Source organism: Dermochelys coriacea, chromosome 8 (assembly GCF_009764565.3).
Source record: "Dermochelys coriacea isolate rDerCor1 chromosome 8, rDerCor1.pri.v4, whole genome shotgun sequence".
NCBI lineage: Eukaryota > Metazoa > Chordata > Testudines > Dermochelyidae > Dermochelys > Dermochelys coriacea.
This window is the reverse complement of record NC_050075.1, coordinates 85,314,196-85,341,653: the sequence shown is the minus strand read 5'-3', so window position 1 is coordinate 85,341,653 and position 27,458 is coordinate 85,314,196. Positions and strand designations below refer to the sequence as shown.

Below are 27,458 nucleotides of genomic sequence, written 5' to 3'. Positions count from 1 at the left end.
CCTTCTGGGGTCCCTTCCAACCCTGATATTCTATGATTCTATGATTCTATGACTGGAAGAAGGGGAAGTACCAAGGCCAGAGGCAGCTTCTGGGCAACGAAAGTACTGGCAAGAGAAGTGCTGCTTCCTTTCCCCAGGTCCAGTGCAGGTAGAATGAGTAGTAATTGGCTTAATCTTCACCAAAGAAGATTTACATTAAATATTAAGAAAAATAACTAATAATAGTTAAGAACTGGAATTGGTTGCCATGGGAGGATATGGAGTCCTTGTCACTAGAGGTTTTTAAGAACAGGTTGGACAAACCCTTGTTTGGTTTATGTCTATGTATACTTGGTCTTGCCTCAGTGCAGGAGACTGGACTAGATGGAATAACGCAGTCCCTTCCAAACATTTCTATGATTCTATGGCACTAATGTAAGACAGCAACAGCCTATGCAGACTTCTCTCCCTGTTAGCACACTCCTTCGGTAGATTCCTGTTCCCATTCAATACCTCTCCTATGCTATTATTCCACTTTCCATGCCTCAAACATCAAAGGAGTAATCCACAAGTCCTATCAGCTACTTTCTGCCCCTTCTCCTAGACACTGTAGGACAGCTCCTGGACCTCAGCCCTGGGCATGGATCCTCTCCCAGAGGAGTCAGCAGGTGAGAGACACTGGGAGGAATCCTTCTCCTGAACTGCTGGCTTCATTTCCTTCCCCAAGTGGAGCTTGTTCCTACAGCAAGGGTCTGAAACCAGGAAGAAAAGGACTCAGGTGGAAGAAACAGATAAAAGATTTAATTTAAAAAAAAATTTAAATAAAAACCTTCAATTACTTTTACCCAGAAACCTCCAGCTTGTACTGTGCTCACACAGTGCACTGCTTATAACTGGATGCATTGAGAATATGCCTTACACTTACAGCTATCTTCTGACATTAAATCAGATCCAAGGATAAACATCTCAACTTATTATTTCAGAAATCCTAGCTCCAAAACATCCATCATAGCTAATCCATTTCAGGCAGAAGCTTGAGTAAACAGTGAGGCTTTGCATTAGGCCCTGAAGATTAAACTCTGGGCTCTGGAAGTTGGTAAATCAGATTTCATAGTCAGACATAGCTGCAAGTGTAAGAAAACCCTGTTACAAGCCATCAGATGTTTAAAGCCAGGCCTTGTTAGCAAGGGCACCACTGCTTACCTAAATCATGGGGACGGTGCACAGAAGAAAAACATGCAGCTAGACCCTAAATCATGCAGACTTTGCAGATTAAAAAAGGGATCAAGATTTAAATTGCCATTGGAAGCAGATAGGGAGCTAGTATATACTTTAGAGCATTTAAGTAATGTGTGCCCTATGGCCAACCCTGCTAACACTTTGAGCCAGTCTTTTCTGTATCATGAAGACTTCAGGTGCAGTTCCATGGGATTCATGTTACAGTAATTCAGTCTGGATCTCAAAGGTGTGGATGATCCTGATAAGATCCACATCTGACAGAAAAGGTTGTAATAAATGCAGAAACTATTAATATTAAAGTCACTTTCCACCACTGGGCGCACTTCCAGTTATTCCAGTAAGCACAGGTCCAGCAATATCCCTAAATGTGAACCTGATTTACACAGGAAAGACACATCTGCAATAAAGGGAAAGGTACCATTCTTGCCCCACTTTCAGAAACTTATCCATCCAACCAGCATCAGCTCAGTGTTATCTGGGTTAAGTTTAAATCATCAACCTCTCTTCCAAATTCTAACTTGTACAGGCATCAGGAAAGAACCATCCAGTTCTAATGAAAATGCACTAGAGCTGAAGCATGGAACATGAGAAAAAGTGCAAGAAAAGTGCCCTATGGCGGACAAGCAGAGTTCTGGATCACAGTCACCAAGGGCTGGAGGCATGAATGGATTGTCATCAAAACTTAAGAACTCTTTAACTTTTTTTTTTTAAATGTAACAAACTTTATTACAGCAGAAACTGCCTAGAGGGAATTCTGATAGAGTGAAATGCCACTTAGACTGAAGAGGCCTAAACCTGAACAAATCTGATACAGGAACAATAAAAAAACAAAAATAGACCCTGGTGATCCAAGTGCTATTTCCATATAGTCAAGTTACAGGGCAGGACCTTGCTGCATTGTCGAACTATTAAAGTGTTTCAGGAATTTGAACTGGAGCCATGAACCTCTTTTTTGGTACTGGTGTTTAGATACTATATGTTCCACGCCTGTCTTTTTGTATTAAGGGGGATATGCAAAATGTTTTGGTGAGTACAACACATTTCTGTTAGGGGGAAATAGGCTTCTGAGCCAGAGCTTTCACTTTATTCATTGACCCACTTCATGGGGGAATCCCCTCTGTATTCTAAGGTGAACATTTTACTGGGGGCCTGTCTACGCACACAAAACGTACTGCTTTAACTATATCAGTATAGTTCAAGTGGTACAACAATTATAGCAGTATAAAATATGTTTATACTCATATGGAAAGGGGAATCAGCTATACACCAGTATAAGGCATGTTTATACCAGTAAAATTGTGTGCATATTAGGGATTGAACCAATATAACTTTATTGGAAAAAAATCGTACCCCTAACCAACAGTTATACCATTGCAAAAGCTGTGTATGGAGCAGACATCTGTCAGCATTAGTGAATGGGGAACATTTAACTTTCATTGTGGATGGGGCCTTTGTGTGTCATGGTTATACACAACTCTGTTGTTCCCTATTTGGCAATCCATACAGTATATATTTGTGCCCTTAGATATCAATCCTGCTCCCATTGAATTAATCAATATCAGGCTCTTAGACTGCAAGCTTTACAAGGGACAGTGACTTAGTTCTCCCTCTCAATGTTGCTTTGATATTGTAAAGCACCCTGCACATTGATGGCACTGTATTAATAACAATACTTAGCACTAACACAGTGCCATACTTCTGTAGCTCAAAGAACTTTACAAAGGAGCATCCCCATTTTTTGTATCGCTGACCCCACACAGGCCATGCAAATCACAGAATTGGCTTAAGAATCATGAGATTTATAAAATTAATTTTGCATTCTTTTTATTTGCCTTCTGGTTTCTGACTCTGTAGGGTGCATTTGTTTATGTTTAAGCTTCTCTCTGCAACCATGAAGGCTAGAATATGGGGGGGGGGGTTAAATGAAAGCTGAGACTCTTGTGCAGTCTCTTGATTCTAACAGCTGGGGCCTTAAAAAAACCTTCAAATATTGCAAGACTTACCAGAAAGTTGCCAGAAGTAGCGACACTGCATTTTACAGGTGGAGAAACTAAGAAACCAGAGAGGTTACATGACCAGCCCTCAAAATAATCACACAGCAAGTCAGCAGCAGAGCTGGGAAAGAACCCAGAACTGTTGACTCCATCTTGTGCCCTACTCACTGGTCTGCACTGCCTCCTTATTAGGCTGACTTAAATTCCTCTTCTGCATGAAAACTGCATATTCCTCACTTAATACAACTCCCCCTCTGACTTTTCCCCACCCCGATCTAACAGTTTCTCCCTGTTCGGTATATATATTACCATGTGTCAGCTATACTGTTTTGGATATTGCGATCTAAGTTTGTTTTTTTAAAGCCCTCCCACAACATCTCAACAGAAACTAGCCCCCACCCCCGAACAATGATAAACAGCTGCCATCACAAACCACACTAACATTATTTCCCAAGTTGTCCCCATGGGAAAGAGCTCCTACCCTCATCCAGACAAACCCCGTTACCAAAGTACGATCAGCTTAGAACAAGTAACAATATGCCAGCATGTAAAAGAAGTGATGATTTTTTTTCCTGGTTTAAATTAAGCCATTGCTTTTAAGAAAGTTGTTATATTAAAACTGCACAAGAAACTGTTCTGAGTTTTAAAACAAGTTAGTAAGTCAGCCAAGAAAACTATTAACTTGAAAATATCATTAGAAATGTAATTCAAACAGCATGCGAGATTTAGTTTGCTGAGCATAAGAGCTGCTAACAGCCATGCATTCTGTACATTCAGAAGCAATCAGTGGAAATGCTAGCAATATGGAAACAGGAACTTTAAAGGTAGTGTGGCAAAGAGCAATTGACTAGTTATAAATAAATACTACTGCTTTCTCTGCGGCACATGTTTCAGTTAAACCTTTTAGGGTGGACAGAACTTTCCAAAACTATTTTTACACTTGCTGTGTGTGAGTCAACAAGTTAGCTCTGTTTCTTCACAGTTCAAAACCAAAACAAATCTTGTTATTTAACAATTATATGGGAAGGGAAGGGGGTAACGATTATTCCATATGCAATGGAACACACACGTTAAATTCATGACACAGAAATACAATGTAAAAGTTGAGTGACTCCAAAAATACGTATGGGGTACACTCACCAGAGGCTGGGAGGTGTCCTCTTTGGAAGTACTTTTTTTCTCCTCTGTCCCCCTTTCTGTTACTGGTGAAAGAAGATGACAAGGTAGATGTAGCTGTCATCACTGCAATCACTGGAGCTTTAATCCATTTTATAGTACCATTTTGTATCAAAACTTTAATCAATTACTAGCTTATAACATATCATTTTATCCCATGAGCACCTCTCAGGACCATATGGGAAATTGTTTACAATCCCTCTCTACTGAATGCTGCACTTGTATGAATCGCAGATTCTAAAACAGAGTTTAATCCTGTGAAGCCTTTAGTGTCCTCATCTCCTCTATAGAAGCTGAGTGTTTGCAAGACATTGCAAGACAGGGGCCCTTGAGAAAGACTCATGAGGGGCCAAGAGTCGCTTTTTTCTTCATTATAAATTATGTGCTCATATCTAGTGCGGAATAAAAAAAAATCTGTTTCCATAAAACATCAGGTTTTACATTTGTCAGTTTTCCAGTTTTTCTACTGACAGTGCACTTGATTAGTACATCTGTTTCTTTTCTTTAGATCTTTGTTAGTGGAAATACTGATTTTTATTAAAATGCCCATGATATGACTTCAAGGACATACATTTTTATATTAATATGGTATGTACAGTGGTATAGTATACTGGTTTAATGTTTTATTATTAATTATAGTTTGTAAAGTGAATTTGGATCTTTCAGGATTAAAAGTATTATAAAATGTAAAATAATGCAGCAGTATTAAACTCTGAAACTCGACTGTAAATCTATAGGGGAAATTATCTTTTAAACTACATAGTATGATCTTCAAATTGTCTAGGAGGAGTTTGTCCAGATATCTTTGTAATACATTGAAATGCTCGAAAATACAGTCTATGAAATTAATCTCTGTTTATATGTGTGAAGTTATAAATTTCTTATCATTATAGCTTGTCATTACTTTCAGAAAGAGTAACTGACACATGCAACTAGAGACAATAGTATTAAAGCTTTCAGAATGGACATCTACTTCTGTAAACTCAAATGCCAGAAGAACCATTAAATATTAATATTGCATTATAATGGTTAAAATGTTTTGAGTGCCATAAGAGATTTCACAACACAGAACATCTGTGGGCTTAGTAGTAAAAATTCTTCATGAACTATTGAAATACTTACTCAAAAATTGTCTTAAGGAATTGTAGCTGTATAAAGTATAAACAAACAAATAAAAAACAACAAACAAAAAACAGAAGGGGGGGAAAGAGACTTTTGAGGTTATCATTTGGAGAAAATTATACATCAGACCTTCCCCTGAGACTACTTAGATTCTTTTCCAAATGGTAAAAACTTGGGCTCATTCAGGCAGAAAAATTGAAAGAGATCACCAGCAAAGCCCAGCCAAACCAGCAGAAATGAGAATTTGGGAGTTCATGAAATGAAAATTGATCCAAGACAGGAAATTGACTTGGGCAGATGTGTAGAAAATGACAGCAACCAGAAAGTGCATTATACAGTGCTGTATAAAACAATCTCTTCCTTTCCCTCCCCAAGCCATCTGCAGATGCATAGATTTCTGGGAGGGAAATAACCCTACAGCAATGTGCATCTGTAAAGTAACAGGGCAAAGAAAGCCTGGGTAGTACATGGGTAGTATAAGACATTGCAAGACATGGGAAAGATCAGAGCAAGACAAAGGCAGATGCAGTACAGTACAGATGTGTTTTGATCCCAAATTTAGGACCAAATTCTGCCATGCTTATTCCAAAAGTATTCCCATTGTAAGAGGATTGCTTGTGGGAATAAGGGTATCAGAATCAGGCTTTTAGTCAATTTATTTCTCTGACCAGAGAGTCCACTTTGCAACCAGCAAATGAAAATGGAGCCAAGCAAAAGGCTTTACTAAGGCCCACACAGGCCATGCCCTAACATTGCTATGCAAGTCAGTAAGGACTTTCCCGCTCCTTCTGCAGCCTGCACCAGGGCTAGCCAGATCACAGCTCTGGGGCTTGGGGAGCACAGAGACAGTGTGCAGAACCTCCTTTGTAGGAGTGAGTCAGTGAGAAGTAAGACAAGCCATATCTCTGGCCCTGCCATGTGCTAGCAAGGAGAACTAGCTAGCAATGTAGCAGGGCATATGCTGCACCCCATAAAGTGGTGTCACAAATTACTGAACCTTGATCCCAGTAGAAGATGATAGGGAGTGATGCTTCCCCTGGGCAATATGCACTTAGCGGCAACTAACTTTGCTGCAGAAATACGATCACCAGGGAAAGCCTGCAGCTCAGAAGATCAGTAATCTAGAGAGAATGAGACTAGGCTTTAAAAGTCATCTGGAGATGGATTAAAGTTTCTATGGCCTGCAGCCAATGATAGATTTAAATGTAATATGAATGTTAAGAAAACTATGTGATACATAAAACTCATCAGGGTGAAAGTCTGTTTACGAGCATGCTTTAAAAGGAAGGAAGAAGGAAGATTTGCAGTAAATTTGAAGTTTTCTGAAGCAGGACAAAACAACCAATAGCCACAGCCAGTTCTGACAGACAAAAAGATGCTGATGTAGTTTTAAAAAAAGCCAGATTTAATTAAAAATAACTCTGTACATATGGGGGACAAGATCTCGTTCTCGTTGAAACATTCTCCCCTAATGATAGCTTATATATTACAAAGGCACTCTTTCAGCATCTGAATCCAAGATGATTGATTACATAGGGCTATCCATCAGTTGAATTCAAAGATGATGGAAAATATTGTGCTTAAGCATACATGGTGCTGTATTATTAATTAATGATTATGCTCAAAAGTCTCCCAGGTGCTTTAACAGAGCAAACAAAGATGGGGTCCCTGACCAAGTTAATAACCGGATGATGCTTTCACAATGTGATGCAAGAGAAGCCATGGTTCCTTTTCCTAGACTCTTAAAAGCTTAATGACAGCATCTTTCATCTCTGCCAGGTGTCATGGGGTCACCATTCCCTTCCTCAGCTTCATAGGCCAGGAATCCTTGGGGCTAGAGCTATGGTTACACTAGAGAGTTTACAGCAGTGCAACTGCATCAGTGCAGCTGCGCTGCTGTAAACTCTCTAATGTAGCTACTCTAAGCCGACGGGGGAGAGCTCTCCCATCATCTTAACTACTCCAGCCCACATGAGCAGTGGCAGCTATGTCAGCAGGAGGAACTCTCCTGCCGACATAGCACTGTCCATCCTGGTGCTTATGTCGGTGTAACTTATGTCGCTCAGTGGCGTGGTTTATTCACCACCCTGAGTGTCGTAAATTATACTGACATAAACTGTAGTGTAAACATAGCCTGAGTAATCCCAGGGATCCTCTTGTACAGATCTCCTCTGTTCAATTGGAAAGAGGAAGGGGCAGAAACCTCTACAGCAAGTCTTTGCTGTCCTCCTAGGTCTCCACATGGGACATAGGCATGTTAAGAATCTAAGTCATGTCCCTACTTGCCCGAAAGAGTAGTGGGAAACTGCCTTAAGGGGAAGTACTGGGGGCAGCATAGCCAGGGAAGCCCTAGCTGGCTCCAGAGCAGAGTTTTCTTTGTCCTAAGCCCCCACTTGCATGTGGGGGAATTTAGACCTCAGTCTTTTCTCTTCTTGTTTGTAGCATTTATGGATGCTTTTCTGGGCTTGTGCTTCTACTTCTATGATTCTGTGGTTAAAGGGACACTGGCAACTTGTTTGTGCTTCTAAACTCACCGATTTTAAAGAACACTCTTTTCTGGGTAGGTTCCATTTAAGAAGAGTTTCATAAGGGTTTCCAGCTCACCTCTTTCTGTTTAAAAGGATTGTTAGTGCAGACCCAAGAGCATCACCAACAGACTGACACCTGCCTGCCTGCCCCTCTCCCTTTCCTCTCGGCATGCACAGCTGCCTGCTGTCTCTTCAGTTTCAGTTTGCCTGCTTCTGTTATTGGTAAACACACTGTTGGAAAGATAAGAAACAACAGACACCTGACTCCCTCAGAGAAGCACATGGTGTCAGCATACAAGCAACTGACCAACAACAAAATAATGTTGCTGACTATGCACAATGTAAGCAAATTTTTTTTAAAACTGCTCTACTTTCTTTCAGTTAAAATAACTTAGGAGTTGAATAGATACGAACATTTTCAGATGGAGGTGTGCCTTTCAAGTTGAAACGGTCTCTTAAAATGAGAGATGGTGTAAATGTGAATTAAGAGCCTCTGTGTGGCTCACAAATGAGGGTAGAGTAACACTGCATTTTTGATCTGTTATAAAATAATCAAATCGTATCAGAACATACTCACTCTTTTTCCGATAAAATGTTTCTTGCTGACATCTTTTACTGCATATTTCGAAATCCCATTTACAAGAAAACTAAAAATCTCTATGGTCACTGCTTCTCCAGCCTAACCCATAGCAGATTGCAGGGATGGTCAGCTCCGTGTCTTTCAGCCATTAGTGATTCTTCTCACTGAATAAACTCCTGGTTTCTGTAGTAACTCTTGCCATGGCACTAGCTCCTGCTGCAGTTTCTACCAAGAGGGGTGGTGTTAGGGCCTGCAACTATGATGCAGCAGCATAGAACGATGTCCTGGAGACAGCCAATGAAAGGGCAGCTCGAGCGGGGAGGGGGATCAGCCTCCATCCCAAGGAGGCAGTGGGAAAGCGGTCAGAGAGGAAGGAGGTCATAAGAAATAGTGCTTGGATAAGCCAAAGGATGCTAGACCTCGAAGGGCAGTGCGCGAGGAACCTGGCCACAGAGCGCATAACCAGTGGGGTTGACCTTTGGGACACTGACAGAAGGAGTATAGTTTGGGTGCTCAGGGAACTGGGTGAAAACCTGTTGCTCACAGCTTAACCTGTTGGGAAAAGATCTGGTCATTGTAGCATCGAAGCAAAGGAGCATCATAAACTGGAGAGAGGTGAAGGTGGGACAACTGGGCAGAAGCTGGACTTTGCAGCCAGGGAGAAGAGGAACTGATTCTCTCTTGGGGTGAAGTGATACAGCGGAGTGTCAAAAACTTCTTTTATTGTGATCGTAAATTACAGTTTATTATTTTCCTAAGCAAGTATTTGACGCTACTGTGTTATTTATATTGTATTATTATTCATATATTATTGTTCCTGCCAAAGTTCTGGCTTTTCCTTTATAAAGTTTAAAATTGAAGGTTATCTCCACTGTGTCTATTTGCCTCTTCCTCTCCCCACAGTCGGCATAGCCTAGCCAAGGCCTGGCTTGCTGCACTTCAACCTAGCCGCATCTCAAAACCAGGAGCTTCCTGAACCAAAACTCACTTTTTGATATTAAGACCTCCCTGGTGCCTTCATTGTTCAGATCTTTGGTGTTATCCTTGACTCTGAACTGCCTGCTCTTCTCTTTGCTCCTGCATCTGTAATGAGCCACTACCTCCTCTAAAGAAATGCCACTGTGCTTTGCTACATTGCCTCTGCTAAAATCCAGTTTGACACACAGCCCATCCCTTTTGAATTATGCCTATCCTGTTTCTCCTTCCCTACTGGGAAGCACATGATTTCATAGCAGGCAGTACATGAGTAATAATGTTGCTCACGTGGCAGAGTTCTACTCTCATCTCTAGCACTTAAACTGTACAAAACTTGGAGACATACAAGTCCAGAGGAAAGCCTGTAAAAGCCAGAAGAGAGGAAATCGTATTTATTTTTCCCCTCTCTAAAATTGTAGTTAGCTGTTCTATGCACTGTGCCAAAGATTGAGGTCCAGCTGGTATAAATGGACAAAGCTCATCGCATTTGGTGGTGAGGTACCTTTTTACACCAGCTGGGGATCTGGTCCTGGATTCCTCTGTTTGGCCAGAAAACAAACATGTCTGGCAGTCATATTGCCAGTATCCTCCCCCTACAACGTCAATGTGCCTCAGCCCCGACTTGGAGCAGGTAAAATGGTAATTTTAGTCTCCTTGCCTATTTAGTCCTTTGCCTCCTAGCTGATATGGTCACCCAAGGTAATGCTAATCAGTACCTGCTGCGATAAGGGATATTTCTGAGATGGGATAGTACTGCTATCACTAAGGTCTTGTACATCAAGACCAGAGAAAATATTACTATCCATTAAAAATGCCAAAGAAGATGTTTCTAGTAGATTATTAGGAGTGTAAGAAACTGTTTTTTAGATGCTTCTTATGCCAGTTCCAATACTTTTCACCATATGTACAGGTGAGAGGTTATTTATTGCCTTTTGGCCATATTGTATTATAACACAAACAGAGTGACCAAAAGATCAGATTCCAAACTTCACATCTTTGTGATTAACTGCGAAGCACATCAGCAGTTTCCGTTTTTAAAAAAAGTTACAACACTGAGTTTTCTGGGATCGCAATAATGGTTTAATTCTTTTATATCTCAAGACAAGAGACATTGATTTATAAAACATGGTCTCAGCTTAAGAACTAGATTGTGATATTGCTGATCCTAGTTAAAGAGCAATTTCCTGAGGTACCATCTGTAAAAGTAAAAGCACATACATGGCCACCATTGTTGTTCAAGGGTCTAATCCTGCAAACACTCACTACCAGACCTGGTGCTTACCACAAAGAGTCATGGGAACTACTCATTGTGGTAAACACGCCGCCTGGCAGTAAGCGTGTAGAGGATCAGGCTCCAGGCTTGCACTTTCGAAGGAAATCTGTCTGAAGTGTTGCTTTAATGGGCAGAACATCTGAAGTGGTGAACTACCACAGATCTACCATTTGTTTCAGCTGTAATTAGCAGCAGGAGCTGGGCCGGGCAATTAGGTACCATTGCTCTATACTCCTCCCCCACACACAATCACTTCTCCCAAATACAATAATCCACATGAAGGATTTGGGGCTTTTGCCCTTTGCACACTAGCTTTCTTGCTGCAATTGTTCCCCTTCTCCTCCTGAAAATGAGCCAGCAACCCCATGCCCTACCTATACCCTGCACTTGCTCCCCTTTCACCTCTCCTCACCAAGTCACAGGCGCCCCTTGCTTTCCCTTTACCCTGCCACATGCTACTTCACCAAGACACAAGCCCCCCGGGCCCTAGCTCGCGCTTTTTTCCTTTGTGAGAGGCCCCTACCTGCTGCCTCTTTGAAATCCCACACTAGCCAGCCTCTGCCTCGCTCCATCTGCCTCTGCGTTCCCCTGCTGAGCCCCCTGGTGCTGCTCCTGAGGTGGGGGAGAAGCTCCAAACTGAGGCTGTTCTGAGACTGAGACTTTTAAGTGCCCTAGTCCCAGAGGACTAAAAAGACAATCTTTGAATTTGTGCAGCCAGTGATGAGCTGCCAATATCTTAACTGGTTCCCTCCTCACCCCACGAGGGGGTCGTGGCCCACCCCCACCCCCTTGGACTCCTGCCCCACCTCTGCCCCTGGGACTCCTGCCCCATCCAACCCCCCCATGTTCCTTGATGCCCCCCCTCCTGGGACCCTTGGCCTGGAGCCAGTAAAAGCTGGCAGGCAGCTGTGGGGAGCTGCAGCAGACCCTCCACCTGTCCTGGGTGGGGGGGCCCGAGCAGCCCCCAGGCAGATCCACAGGTCTCCCTCCTCCCCCCAGCCAGGCCAGTGTGGAGCCCAACCCGGGAGCCATGGGGAGCTGCAGCAGACCCTCCACCTGCCCATGGTGTGGAGGGGCTAAGAGCAGCCCCCAGTCATCTCCCCACTCCCAAGCTCCCCACCCGGTCGAGGGCAGGTGGAGGGTCTGCAATGCTGTGCGGGCTCCCCACGTGGCTCTCCCCAACCAAGCTCCAGTGGGGAATATGCCTTGGAGCCTCAGGCCAGCTCCCAATGTAGAGCCCTACAAACTCGCGGATATCTGCATCTGCCCCCCCTCCCTGGGTTGCATCTCAGGGAACTGGACTTTCTGGTCAAAAACCAGAAACTTGGCAACCTGAACTGCCTCCCTTATCTGTGCTTGAGGGTCACACACAGGCTATTAGGGGACCAGGAGCCAACCACAGGCCCTGAAGAGCCTGTGAGAAGTGTGAGCTGTGCCAGGACAGACACTGTGTTTGGGAGGAGGCGTTACCAGGCCACAGCCTGATTGGCATGCCTGGGCAACTAGGAGAGCTTGCGCAGGGCTCAGACATGTGAGCTGAGCCTGAGAGGGGTCAATGGGGTGGAGAGAGCTGGCAGCAGGAATCTGGGTTAGAGCAGCTGGAGGGGATGCAGCTTCTCATTTGTTCTCTGTCACAGAGTATCTGAGACTCCATTTTGAGTTGTCTCCCTTGATCTGCAGAGGTGCCTGCCTGCCAGCAGCACATTCTAGGCCTCCCCTGCACTGAAAGCCTGCGGAAGGACTAGCTGTCAGCATCCCAGCAAGGGACACCACCCCTTCTCATTGAGCTCTAACTGCCATCCTTGGCAATCGGGGCACTGCAGGAGTGGGCTGCATTTGGAGGCACTGCTGGGATAGCACCCAGGGCCCACTGGACCTAAGGTCAGGGCCCGTGCAAGGATATTTTGCACCCTAGGCAAAACTTCCACCTTGCCCCCCCCCCGCATATTGGTTCATTGAGGGACAAATCTCAACAAGCCTTCATAGACCCCAGGGGCCGGCTGTCCCCAAGGGCTGCTCCCCCGACCAGGTTCCCCCCTCCCCGCCCCCTGAACTGCCCTGGAGGGTGCACAGCCCCCCCCCATGAGCCCTTACCACCCCACCCCGGCAGCCCCCACCCTGAGTCCACTCACTGACTTTGCCAGGCTTGGGCCGCTGCAGCAACTCGGCAGCTTGGAGCCGCCTTCCAGAGGCACCGGAGAGCCAGAGCATCCCATCTGCAGCGGCGGCGAGCCCCAGCCATGGAGGAGTCAGCGTGGTGAGGGGGGCAGCAGCCCTGCAAAGGCCGTGGTGCCACTTTTTGGCCCCCCCAAACCATTTGGCGCCCTAGGTGACCGCCTGGTTCGCCTAGTGGTTGCACCGGCCCTGCCTAAGGTGGGTCACTAAGTATCTGAGGACAGAGTAAGGGGTCCCACCCTTGGAGACAGGGTGGCTCAGGAAGGGGCTATATACAAATACCTGGCCAGATAGATATGTTGCAGTTGGAGAGTTACTGCCAGAAGCTGGATATTCCTACATATTACTCTTTTTTAAACAAAACCAAATATTATTTTATCCTTGAAGTCAATGGGAGATTTTTTTCTGACTAAGGAGGTCAGGCTTGAAGTCAATCTCACGTGAAGTAATGTGTGATGCTGGCTAACCAGGTGCCAGCTCATGCCAAGATCCCCATGTCTCAACTGAACACTGACAAATACATAGCTGGAACCAGTCTGGCTCACCTGAGTGTTAGTATTGTTAAAATAAGTATTAGGATTATGAGAATGTGTTTAGCCTTTATTGAATGCTTTGGAGTTGCTGCAAGCATTAATCACACTTATAACATCTGCAGCCCATATTGTGTTTTAAGCATTTGTGTTGCGAGTCTCTGATTGTCACTCACCAGACAGGAGAGAGAGAGAGAGAGAAATGTTGCCACTTTAATAAAAGGAAACTTGTCCATCCGTATTAACCAGAATTTCCTGTCCCCTTCATGCTAAGGGGGATCTAATTGAAGGAAGGACATTAAGCTGTTTACTTAGATTGTAAGGTCTTCTGGGCATGATCTATCTTTCTGTTATGTGTTTGCAGTTTGCCCTGATCTTTGATTGAGAGCTCTAGTCACTAGTGCAATATAAATAATAATACTAAATCTCCCTGTCACCTCTGGGTTTTCAGTTCACAACTCATTTACTTTAGTGTCAGCCCAGTAGCGTTTATGTTATGGATATTGATCCTTAAAATTTTTTTTAAGTTGTCCAAGGTACTAAGAGGCATGAAAAATAACGTGCTAAAACACATAAAAATAAATCAAATTAAGGAGAGCTCTTGGATTGAGCCAAGAGCTGAATACTCCTAATCACCACATTGCAGTGATGTGTCATTCTGGGAGTGATTTTGTTGGTGAGGTTTATTATAATCATGTTGCTGCCAGCACTGTGCTATCTGCAGGTAATTGCTGGAGTCTGTTTATTTAAGGAGATGTATTAAGATGTCAGTGGCACCCAGGGAATGAGATGGTGTGGTATAAATCTAACTAAAATATTTTTACAGTGCGTTTTCATGAAGATATTTACCTAAAAAGCCACACACCAAAATAAAAGCAACAGCACAAAGACATCCTTTTTTTAATATCTAAATCTTTATTAGAACAAATCCCAAGAGCTGTAAAACAATAAGTAACAACAAATTTCATTAAATATTAAACATTTTAGTTATCAAAGATATTTAAACAATACATTCCCAATATTTCTGCACAGCAGAAGCAAACAGGTTTTAGAGCTCAGACTGTCATGTGCTCACATTAGTTTGGTTTTGGCATGAAAATAATACAATCTTTAAAAGTCACATTAAAATGAAAAATGTGGTAAGTGAAAAGGACAGTTATTCTCTCTCATTTCTCATCCTTTAAATTGCCTTTTTGTGATTTTACATGTACTTATTTCAGATAAATGCTTATGGACTCTTCTGTAACATATAGTAACAGACAATCAGTTTTTACATTAATAGTGCTAATAATCTTAAACATGAAGCTGTTATATTCCAATAATCTGTATCAAAAGTTAGAAAATTAAGGGTCATTTATAAAACACTTCCAGAATAGTAAATAAGCAGTCTTAAAATGAAGCATCTACTTTACATTTGGGAACATAAAAATACATAAATAACATTGGTATAGCAGATATCTACTAACTTCCCTTTTCATTCTGTTTTAAATACCAAGGTCCCAATTCTACCCTCAATTATCCAAATACAATGGGCTATCTCTGAAGCTGAAGACAAAATAGGGCTCCAGTTAGACTTCAGCATCCCCTAAATTAGATTTAGAAAAGTTTACTAAAGCAAACCAAACAGCCTTACATGATTTTCTTTTTGTAACAAAACCATTCTCTTTTACTTTCCTTTTTGGAGCATAAAATACTCATGATCTGACAATAGTAATAGGGAAATTGTGCATGCTGCAGTATTTAGCAAAAAATGTCAAATGTATTTAAAATGCAGTTGCTTTTATACCACTTCATTTCAACTAAGCTGGAAGAGTCTTGTTTTTCCTATCTAGCAATTCTATTTTGTGGTTTAAATTATGTGTGTAAACTTTAAAATATAAGCTGGGTAATAATAATAGCCAGTAAGGCACTTTTGTCTTAAAGGACACAGTTTTACAGGCTGGGTGACTGGCAATAGTTTAAAGACCGAAGTTCTATACTATAATACAGAGATAATCTGTTAAGTCTACCAGTTTTTATGATCATTTATTTTTAGAAGGATATTTAAAGACTCTCTTTTTAGAATAAGCTTAATATGATGATTTCTGAAATCTTTTTACTGTCCTATACCAGAATATGCAACAGGAAAACATTTCATATTTTTAAATGCTTATATTTAAAAGAATATTCAGCATCTTCAAAACATCCAAGCCACTAGAATTAAAAGCTAAATACAACTTGAAAAAGAAACAAATCTCAGTATAAAAATGTTCGCATCTTGGGTTTTTTGTTTTTTAAACAGTTTCCTTACCAATTCTGATGGCTTTTCATAGAAGCTTTGGTATAAAACATGCAAATAAAAGCCAACAATTAATACTGTGTTGGGAAGAGAATGCATCAAACCAGGACTAAATCAAACACGATTGGGTGGTTACAACATTGGGTATTTTCTAATGTCTCTTGGTTTCTACATTCTGCTTGTTCAAAATCTTCAAGAGAGATTTATTCATATAATAGGGTCTTTCTGCAGAGCCATCATGTCTTTCTAAATCTTCCACTAGGAGGAAGAATGGCACAAAGTAAATGATCAAAGCAGTACAATAAGAAAAGTAATAGCACCACCTGCTGAACTCTTAATGCACAACGGCTCTCTTAGCTTTCTAGGTTTATTTCAATACTTGACGTTTTGGCATTTATTATACTGTAAACAGTTGGAATAATAATCAACCTTTTGTCACTATATGGGACTGTCTCTACCCTTTGAAATCAACGGGAATTGACTTCAGTGGTGTAGGATCAAAACCTATATAATAAAAGATCTTAATATACCATACTTAGCCCAATATTCCCTTAAGTGAGGAAGTACATAGTAATTAAGTTTTATCTTCATGTTAAAGCAAACAACAGAGTAAAGAGCCAAATTCACTGGGATTGTGTAGGTTGTAAATTGGCAGAATTTGGCCCAAAGGATTAGTTAGGAATCATTATAATAATCAGGCTTAAATTTTTTTAAAAAATAAAAGTATGATTTAATTTGCAAATTAATATTTGTATTAATTTCTGCCTATATTATTCCAAAATATTCAGCTTTCTTTTACCAATTTTAATTTTAAATAATTTTTAAAAGTATTTCAGCTGATTGAGTGCAGAATTTAAGCGATATTGCTTTGCATTTTCACAGTTCTCTTAATTGCTTCATTTTAAAAAAAATGGCTTTTAAATGCTCTTCTCAGAAACATTGTTCATTTATAGTCTAAATTAATTCTCACAAGATAGTAATGAATGGAGGAATATATATATATATATATATAAACAATCAATTCAGTTTAAAACTTTTAGAAATTCTTCTAGCAAATGCATAGGTTTATTAAAAAACTTCTAATCATATGACTATTACTACTATTTCTATTATGTCATATTAAACTCTATGGTTACATTCATATGGCAAAAAGCACATTGTACTCAGAAATATGCTTTTTCAGTAGAGCATCCAGTAAAACTCTTCAATCAACTGCAGAACTATAGATGGCTCTGCTCAGTCTTTCTAGGTGCAAATTAATTAACTAATTACAGTACCAACCTATATTTCATTGGGTCCTGATCCAGATTAGCAGATCAGCAGACTTTTAGGTGATGGAATGACTGCACACAGCCCAAACAGTTCATTCTAGCCTAAATTTTCAAAAGAGACTTTCATTTTTGCTTCTGAGTTTTTCGATACCCAATTGGAGAAGCCTTGTAAAAGAGCCTGGTTTTCAAAGAGTGGGTGTTCACCACTTTCTGAAAGCCAGGCTCCTTTAAAGTGTCTCAAGATGGACACTCAAAAATCAAGGCCCTCAAAACCGCTAGTCATTTTGAAAGCATAGACCACGTGATCTCAAGATCCTTCCACTTTCCAGGAGTTACTCCAAACATATGGGTGGAATAACTCACCTACAGTAAACTGATTCAACCTATGGCCAGTATTAATAAACAAAATTACTTAGGCATGATGGGATCTTCCTACTCCCCTCCCATTCACCCAAGTGCAGGATTAATCTCTGTTGTATTATACCAACCCTTGTTTCTTGATTGACCTTGGGAATGGAGCTGTCCTCCAGAAAGCAAAGTATGGGCTCTTAAAAATTCTTTCCCATATGACTGAACCTTCAGCCGATGGAAAGGAACCTGCCCGTGTTCTGACACTGAGGTTCTCATTGAGCTCCAGGAGCTCAATTTCTATAATATCAACAAAGCTGGATGATGTTGCCGCTTCTACTCTTGTTAATTGGACTGCCATGGAATACTTAATTCAAAATTCTATAGCCCATGAAGGCTAGAATTTAGCCTCACTGGCTTTGGATCCTCATGGGATCCTGGCCCATTGAATAATTATTCTACATTAGTATTTAAATAGGTTAAAGTATTTTTAGCCCAATTCAGAAAAGTAACATCACCTTGAAAGGTAACCCATTCCTCCTACTTACAGTAATCATGTATTCTTTGTATTACTCTTCATAATCCTCAGATAAAACATAGGGCCGATCCTGTGAGCCCTTCACAAGTGGAACGGTCATTGACTTCAGTGGTAGTTCCATGCACAGAAGGCTTGCAGAATTGGGGTTTTAGGGCTTGCTTACACAGCATCAGATGGGTGTGGTTTATAAAACCCTCTAACGTAGTACACTCTAACTGCCCTGTGTAGACCCTTCTGGCGTGCTCTAAAAGGTAAAGTTTCCCTTAACATAGTCCTTTTAGAGTGCATCAGCAGGTCTACACAGGGCAGTTAGGGTGCAACACATTAAAACGCTTTACAAATCACACTCCTTTAGTGCGCTTTGCTGGCACCATGTAGATAAGCCCTTAGTGTAAATACTAACATGTATTACACCAAAAGTATAAAGCTACTACTAGCCTTTGCACTTATAGCCATGCAATTTTAATGATTTAAACGTACACCAAACATTATGGGTCTGACTCCTTGGTCTAAATGGTTAGTGCTCTGCTTTACCAGGTGAGAGACTCAGATTTTATTTCTAGCCCTGGCCACTTACTCCATGGGCTAATAGGAGCTGAGAGTCCCACAGAGACAATGCATTCAGCCCATGGAAGGAGGGAGGAAGCCCATCTGGGATGGACACAGGAAATAAGAATTCCTTGGCACTTCTAGAGGGCCGTGAAGACCTGCCTCCAAGGAAAATGGCTGCATTTCAGTTTTTCCTTTCCATACTTCAGGTGGAGCTCAACCTCAACATCATGTAGAATAAAATCATAGAACCCATTAGGCACAGGGGATACTAATACAAGGGCATCTCCCATTCACATCAGCTGAGAGCTATACTTTTTCATCTTGCACCAGATGGAAATAGAAAGTTTGTGGTTCCCACAAACCATGTTCTTCAAGTACAGTGGAATGCTCCTTCAATGGAGGTTAATGTTTAACCCAAATTCTGTTTTAAAAGGAGTTTTGTTATAACAGATTTCACAAAAAAAGTTTTAGCTGTAGTCTACTCTGGCTACCTTCTTTGAGACTGAACCTATGTGATACCCTCTCTCATTTATTAACATATACAATTTGTAATGGAGGTGATCTAAAGATCTATGTAGGGAACTATTAGTACATATATAATCACAGTTTAAAAAGCTGTCAACCAGCTTGTACAGTAAAAATACAACCATAGCACCATATTTACAAATTTAGTACCATCTGCTGGTTCGCTGGAGTCTCTTGATCTATTTTTATGGCTGATTAGGTTACATTGTAGCGCTTTCAAAAATTGCCTGAATATCGTTTACAAAGATACACTTATAAAAAAGAAATGTTATCAAAACAGCTGTCATTTGAAACAGCAACCTGTGTTACAAAAGTTATTAAAACACCATTAGCTATAGATAAAAAATGCTTCAAATTTACATTTTCCTTTGTCATAGGCACTCTATAAACTAAAATGTGGCCTTGTTTCACAGCTCTTAGTTTAAGCATTTCCCTATCTAGTTAGATGTTACCAAATTGCTAATTGATTTTAGATACAAGCAAAAAGAAAAAGGATCACCCATCAACCAGAAGCATCATTTACAGTTTTAACTTTTGCCTAGTTTATAAACATTCCACTTAAAAGTGACATTGTTTTGATTTTCAGCAATTTTTTAAAGTTATCCCATTGCCTTCTTAGGGCTTAGTTCCTTCTTTCCCAGAATTCGGTGCAGGCTAGCTGACATGTAGTACGGTTTTGCTGTGGATCCATCATTTCTTTCCAAATCTTCACCTGAATTTGCATCAGCAAAAGCAGCCAAAGCAGCAAGCAGCAGTGCAATTAAACAAAAAACAAACAAACAAACATAAAAGGGTAGAGAATTGAACAAGGGGAAAAGCAGAAAAACCAACATTAGAAAATCTGATACGAGACAATTTAGCTGCACTGTTAAGTTGCTGGTGGACACTGGAAAAGCACCAAGTTCCACTTTTTTCCAAATCAGAGGAGGTTTTACATCAAAACAGACAAACATCAGTGGAGGGCTACACTGACATTCTAAAGTTATGCACATCAATCCTTTTAATTCTTCCAGTTCTTTTGTTTAAAAATTGCACTGGAATTTTCAGAAGAGCTCAGCACACACAACTAGGGCCAGAAGAGCCTGGTATTGTGGGTGTTTAGTTTTTGAAAATCTGGCCAAAAGTGTCATACAGGAAACTGCTGGGTTTTGAGCATTTTTGAAAATCTGTCCCTAAAAGGAAGCAAAGCTCTTTTGAAAATCTGACCCCATGAGCGCACAATGTTCTGCTCCCATAATACACAGCTGTACATGACATGGGAAGCAGAGTGGAATGTAAGTTTTAATAATGGCATGGAGACTCAGAGTTTTACCATACAAGGAAAGAAACCTACAAGAAAATATTACTTTTCCCATTAATTTTAATGCATTTCGCTTCTACTTTCCCTCTCCTCTAAAAGAGACAGTCAAACAGTGAATGAACTGGAGAAAACTAGGAGATATCTTCAGAGCTGTGACATGAGTTACTGATGGTTATTAATATTATACCTCAGATTATAAAAGAATGATTTGTATTCTTCTAAAGAATGCTCAAGACTGAAATGATTTGCTATGCCTCAATTGCACCAATAAACTGTAATATTTTGCATGTGTGCAAGGACCTTTTCATGCAAGGATCCCAAAGCAGTTTGCAAAGAGTGAGGAACATTTACTGATAAGGAAAATGAGACCTTGAGCTATGTGATCTGCATGGGCTGCGTGTGCAGATCATTTTGCAGGATTCAGGCTAAATGTCACACGAGTCAGTGGCACAGCTCAAAATAAAAAAAACTCATGTCTCCTGACACCTAATTCCCTGCTCCAAGACAAACTGCTCATGCAGCTAAGTCTTCTGATCAAATGGAGAAGGAAACTGATTGATTCTTGTGAGCCTCTAAACTCCTCCCCTCCGATTCCTCTCTCACTTCAGTGGATTACTCCTGATTTACACCACTGTGAAAGGAGAAACAGGCCCATTGCAATAAATAAATACAGATGGTTATTAAAGGTGGTAGAAGGAGGTCAGGAAATGGTTTTGATTTACTTTATTCTGTGTCACCCTCTGCATGCCAGTGTGCTCCAACTCCTGTGTCACTGGTGTTCTGGCCTGTTCCAAGGGAACAGAGGCTCCAGGCAGCAAGGTCTGAGCTTGGGGTCCAATTCACTACTTTGTTTCTAACAATGGGGCTAGATTTCAGAGGAGTTAGAGAATTTACCCAAATGGAGGTGGGGGAGGAGATTAAACCCTTAGTCATATTTACCCACCTCAAGGTCCCACTGCCACAATATGCACTTAGGAATCCTTGGCCATAGGGACTATTAGACTAGTTAGCAGGGTCAAATAATACAGCCAGATGCAATGTTGACCTGTGCAATATACTCCTGCTCTGACCTGCCAGGACTGCTCCCATTATAGTAGAATCCAATCTTTATGTTTTAAATTTTATTAAGTCTGGCAAAAGGAATGAGTTTCCTTTAGTGAGCACACCTTGTTATTATAATTAGGGTCTAAACTGAGACCAATTGATTTCTCTGGTAATTTGAGCATTCTCTGAACAAGAAGTCAAACATGCCCCTAACTGCCTTCCTTTCAAGAGTCAGCAGCTGTTTGTTATGGGGTCACAAGGGACTGACAGTTTTAAAATGGTATTTTAAGGTAATTTCATGTTACGTCGCATGAAGCTTTTGTCGTGGTTATTAGTATGAAACCACAAGGACAGTGACATTATCAGCCACACAAAGCATTTGCTGGAGGAGAACAACTGAGTGCAAAGCCCAGTGGCATTAGTAAGATGTGTGAGTGAATTGTCGCTGGACACGTCTAGTTACAAAACACCCAGAAGCAAAGTGTTAGTAAAAATTAGGAAACATTTAATAAATAAAAAGCCAGAGACCCCAGTGAGCCCCAGATATATTTCACTAGCTAGGCAAATAGCCTAATGAAGGCATATCTGATCACTGAGCTTTACAATCCCCTTGGTAGTAAAATTAAACCGCCTGTATTAAGAACAGCAGCAATTCCTTATTCCCACAATATGCTAGCATGTCACGTGAATTCTCTGAGGAAACAGACAAGATGGCTCTTTCCCTGAATGTCATCAGAAGAAGAGTGTCAATGAAAGAGGACTCAATACTTACAAAAGCAGAGGAAAAGTGTATCAACACACATTGCATAGACACTGAAGAACCCATGTGCAATTAGGTAAGAGCCAATAATGACAGTCTGCAAAAAAAACCCAAACACATACATTTGACACCATCATGACAACATCACCTCAAAGAATAAGAACAAACAAGAACTTAGTCTGTTAAGCCAGCAGGAAAGGATTTATTTACAGTTCCATGTTGTTCCCAATGCAGGAAACCCATAAAAGGGCTAAGAAACTCTGTTTCAGTTCATGGAGTTCTCTCAGATTGCCCATTCAAGAAAGAGGGCCCACCACCCAACCTGCAGATATCCCAAGATCTATGAGGGAATCCACAAGGAAATCATTTACATACGAGCCAAGTACTTTCTCTTTGCTCTGTAGACCTCCTCCCTTAGGAAGACATGCTGCAATTGGTTCCCCATCGTCTACCCCAGTGCTGTCTGTGGAGGTTTGTGCAGAGCTGGCCTGGAACCTAACTCTCCTGCACACAGAAGGTACAAAGTCCCTTGAGGCTCACTGCAGCACCATAATGGTACAAAGCTACCTGAACTGAGTCAGGGAAGGATGGAGTTTGGCAGAGCTGGCTAGCCAAAGGAGAGGATGCTGCGCCCATTGACAGGATGGTGGAGCTGCTGTTGCCAATGCTCCCCAAGAACTGGCCCAGAGCTGCCCCTCAAAAGTCCCTCAGCATCCTGAGAATGTAAACTGCATCCTTACCAACAGGGGTACCCAGTAGTAATTTAATGTTGGTGTTTCTTGTGTGAACACTGGTATTCTGTGTGTGAAGAAAAAGAAGGCTAGGACACCTGTAAGAAGCACAGAGTACAGGCCATTAATTATTCACACCGGTATCTGGGACTTCAGTACTCATGAGGAATGGTTAAGACAGGCACATCTGAACACACACTCAGGCATCATTTATACAGGAGGCTTTGAGTAATAAATCTCTAGATATTAATTATCCCTAGGATCTGTGTTCTGAATAGAACAGAAATGGCATATAAATGCGTTATCATAAAGATACTTGTGGGGCCAGAAAGACTTGAATCAATTGTTTTATTTCATGAGTCAGACTGGGTTTTATATCAAAACTAATAAATAAGAATATACGATACAATAAAATGTATGATAATAAAAAAGAACATCAGACTGATCTTGAAAAAAAATAAATTAAAAGACGTAAGAGAACAAAAGCCTGTGGCTTTAGCTTTCACCCCTTGGAGGAATATTTAATTATTTGAGATTAAAAATAGAAATGGCATAGCTACTGATAAATATACTTAATGATAAATCTAGAGCTACATACATTAATTCATCATCATATCTGTGCTACACAGAACAGAAAAGACACGTTAATGAATTATCCTACAGAATGTATCCTTAAGGAGGAGGAAAACATGAATCAATTTCAGCATTTCATGGCTCACATTTCAGAGACAGTTTCAAATCACATTTGCCTTCCCATTTTGAAAGTCAGTCTACAGTAATGACAAAAACATTACAGATTTGGTCTCTGTTCTAATTTTCATCTTCTGGTAAAAAATAATCCATTTAGGAATTTTTTAAAAAATACACAGACTATAAAAGATGGGCATCAATGAAATCATGTTTTGAAACTCTTGTGACAGTTTAAAAGGCTTGAAGGGGACACCGTCAACTTGAATTTTTAAAATGGACCAATTTAAAAAAAATGGTTTTCTGCTGCAGTACACTGAACAGTATATCCTGACTTTTATTAGTATGAAAGGAAAAACTGTAAAAATGTTAGGTTTTGTCTGCTCCCCTGCTTGTGTTTGAAAGGTCTTTTGGACAGGCCTGAGTGCAACACCACAAAAGATGCTCAGGCCCACCTCATCTCTCCTCCACTCCTCTTTCTCTCTGTGCATGCTGCTTGCTGACAGTTTGGTTTCAGTTACAGTGCTGCTGATAAATACCCTCTTGCATGACCTGGGGAAGGATGTGCACCTGTAACACACTGGGGATGGTACATTACAGGTTCCCCTCTCTGCCAGATCCACAGAGGATATGAGTCTGTTACAGTCCAAGGCAAACAACTTTAGTTCAAGGTATAGAGAGACTTATGTTTTTAATTCTGGTGGTTCCCCAGTTCAATCCCCAGTGTTTGAACTAAGATGGCAGCCATCACAGACCCATACAAGAACACTGAAAGTGACTATACAAAAAATACTGTCAAATACACAAAGTAAGATGAAAAAAAGAGAGGGAAAACATGCTTCTTTGGGCTCAATCCTGTAGTTCTTTGCTCATGTGATTAGGGTTTATGGTATCAATGTTTGCAAGAGCAAATCCTTGATGTGTTGTCTGAACACACAAGTTTAGCATATTCTAGGCTAGTAGGGAATAAGAATCAACATTACATTGAAATAACTGACTTACCTACACCACCAGCAACGAGAAGTTTCCCAAGGAACAACAAGAAATCTGTAACTTTGTCCAGCACCGCAACTCTATTCAACAGAGGACAAACGGTGTTTGAGCACCTCAAAACAGAACATCTCTAGTCTTTTCATATTCCATGAAATCCATGGAAAGTTGATGAAACTGGCTCAGAAAGGTCATTGTCGTGTACTGGTCCTTGGGCCAACAATATAACAATGCAAAAAATCAATATGGAGACAATACAGGAGGGTAGCATTTTAAATGCCCAGTCTTGTGAGGGCTAAGGACCTTTGACTCCTAACAAAATCAATGAGAGGTGAGAGCACTCAGCACATTGCTGAACAGGGCCACACTACAGCAAAACTGCTGACAGCACTTGAAAGCTATTAATTGGGTGTTGCTCTTGTTGATAAAGAAATTAGCATATTTCTCTATTTCAGCCTTTTCTTCAAAGCAGGATCATAGGCAGGCCAGCCCTAGCAGAAGGTGAACTGAGCATCAAAATGTAGGAAACCCAGCATTTTTATGTGCTGTCAGTAGACTTTTGTCCATTTCATTCATTGCTAGCCAGATTGTCTCTGCTTTCGAATGCACTGAAACCTCAAGGCTTTGTTGAGGTGTCTCAGCACAACACAGCAGGGCAATCTCAAAGCAGGGAATCAGCCCCAGGTGAATGAATGCAAGGAGTCAGAAAAATTGACAGTAGGTCTGTATTGCTCAGTCTTCCTTGTAATCAGACTGAAAACAACAGGAAGGAAAGGAGGCCAGAATCGGGGCTTATTGCAGGGGAGCCTCTGATCAAAATCCTGCCTGACTCATGGCATAGAAATGAGACTGGTATTGCAAGACACTTAACAACAATGAAGGCTATGTATATGGTAATGTAATGTACCAGCATGAAACAATCAATCAACAACCAAATTAAAGAAAACAAACCACCATTAGCTTGTCAGAGTTAGGAATTAGAACTAGAATATACATAGTAGAAAATCCTATTTCAAAATCCTACAAGATTTGCCTGGCTCCTAGCTATTGCTCTTGGTAATTAAGAGCAGTAGCATAAGGGACAGGAGTGGAAGCGATAGCTAGGGCTATGATTTTGTCATGGAGGTCATGGTAATCATGAATTTGAGTAAAGTCTGTGAAATCCTGGAAATAGCTGTAAAAACATATTTGATTAGTCCCCAAATTGAGTAGTGTTGCAACCTTGTGCACAGTATCAATCAGATTTGGCCCATCTGCCTTCATCTACAGAGGGGCAGATAGGCCAAACATAAGTGGTGCTGCGATCCCGTGTGCCAGGTTATAATCCCCAGGTCAGGGAGCGGGGACTAGCTCTGTAGGACAAGAGCTGCTGCTGCAGGGTGAGTACAAGGCAGGCTCACTCTCCAAACTCCCCCCCGAGACACATACCTCTGGGACTACCTTTCAGCATCCCCCACTATACTCTTGTGAAAAATATGTTAGATCTCTGATCTGATCTCAGATCTCTGTAATGAAATTTACTAGAGACAAGGTGGGTGAGGTAATATCTTTTATTGCAACAACTTCTGTTGGTGAAAGAGACAAGCTTTCGAGCTATAGGCCTGGTCTACACTACATAGTTAGGCTGACATAAGCCACCTTGCATTGACCTAGTTGTGCATGTGTCTACATTTAAATTTGCTTCCCACTGATCTAAGTGGCTTGTTACAGCAATGAGCAGTGTTGTGCTATAGTCGATGCAGTGAGAATGTTACTTATGTCAAACTAACAGACCTCCAGCAGCTGTCCCACAATGCCAGACACCGACTGCTCTGGTCACAATTGATAGCTCCACTGCCCAGGGTCATTGAGACCAGAAGGTCCTCTTCCCCTTTCAAGCCCTCCACATTTTTTAAATGCCTTTTCCTGATTATCCAGCTTGGTGAGCACACTTAGCAGTTCTCCATTGTTGGGTACAACTGCCCAGCTGGCCATGCTGGCTACACACTCCAGATGCGCTCTGGCTTGGAGTAGACAGGAGATACTGGATCTCCTGGCCTGTGGGAAGAAGATGCTGTGCAAGCACAACTATGGACCAGACACAGAAACATGGCCATCTGTGAGCAGATTGCTCAGGGGATGCAGGAGAAGGGGTACAACAACGATCAGACGCAATACCGTGTGAACGCAAAGGAACTGCAGCAGGCATATCATAAGGCCAGGGAGACAAACTGTCGATCTGGTCCTGAGCCGCAGACCTACCATTTTGCCAAAGAGCTGCATGCTGCACTTGGCAAAGACCCCACTATCACCCTGCAGAACACCTTGTGGATACTTCTAAGGAGCCCAAGTCACGGGATCCTGGCGTGAACAGTGAAGAGGAGATGGAGGAGGATGCGGGACATGTGACCAGGAGGTCCAGCTATGCCACAAGCCAGGACCTGTTTGAGACTCCATCCATCCAGTCAGTCCTGGCAGTTGAGCATGGACGAGCCCAATGCAGGGGAAATAACCTCAGGTAAGTGTGTAATTGTATATCCCATTACAACGACGTACTGATGTGTCTGCCCAACTAAACAAGGGCACAGCTATTGACTTTTCATTAACATACTTGTACTAGAAGAGGTAGTGGTACAACAAAGATAAGTAGAGTTACCTGGTGTTCATTCCCCTGCAGAGTTAGGCAAGAGGGGGTCACGCGGGTCAGTTTGTTTATGTACACAGAGATATCCTTTGAATCCTCCTGAGACATCTCCATGAAACTTTCATGGAGCTACCCTGCAATCCTCTTCTGAAGGTTTCTAGGTATGGCTGCCCTCAGCAATAACTTCAGCAGGCACCACTGCAGTATACAGCCTAGCAGCATACGGTCGCGGGCAGCTTT

The 27,458-nt window shown here is 41.5% G+C and overlaps 1 protein-coding gene and 1 long non-coding RNA gene across 2 annotated transcripts in view; both read right to left on the bottom strand.

Annotated features, from left to right (window-relative positions):
- Positions 1-343: 343 nt before the first annotated feature.
- On the bottom strand, positions 344-11,489 carry LOC122455492. The gene is made up of 4 exons (XR_006273711.1): positions 11,390-11,489; positions 8,115-8,269; positions 4,353-4,414; positions 344-731 (listed from the first exon to the last, which is right to left on the bottom strand). It is a non-coding gene; the product is annotated as an uncharacterized LOC122455492 (long non-coding RNA).
- A 2,985-nt stretch (positions 11,490-14,474) lies between these two features.
- Positions 14,475-27,458, bottom strand: part of SLC44A5 (solute carrier family 44 member 5) — a 189,986-nt gene continuing 177,002 nt past the window's right edge. Inside the window, 4 exon segments of the mRNA XM_043491317.1 lie at positions 14,475-19,795; positions 22,200-22,284; positions 22,928-23,016; positions 24,608-24,678. Of these exon segments, the coding sequence (XP_043347252.1) occupies positions 19,683-19,795; positions 22,200-22,284; positions 22,928-23,016; positions 24,608-24,678 (358 nt within the window). The 3' untranslated portion in view covers positions 14,475-19,682.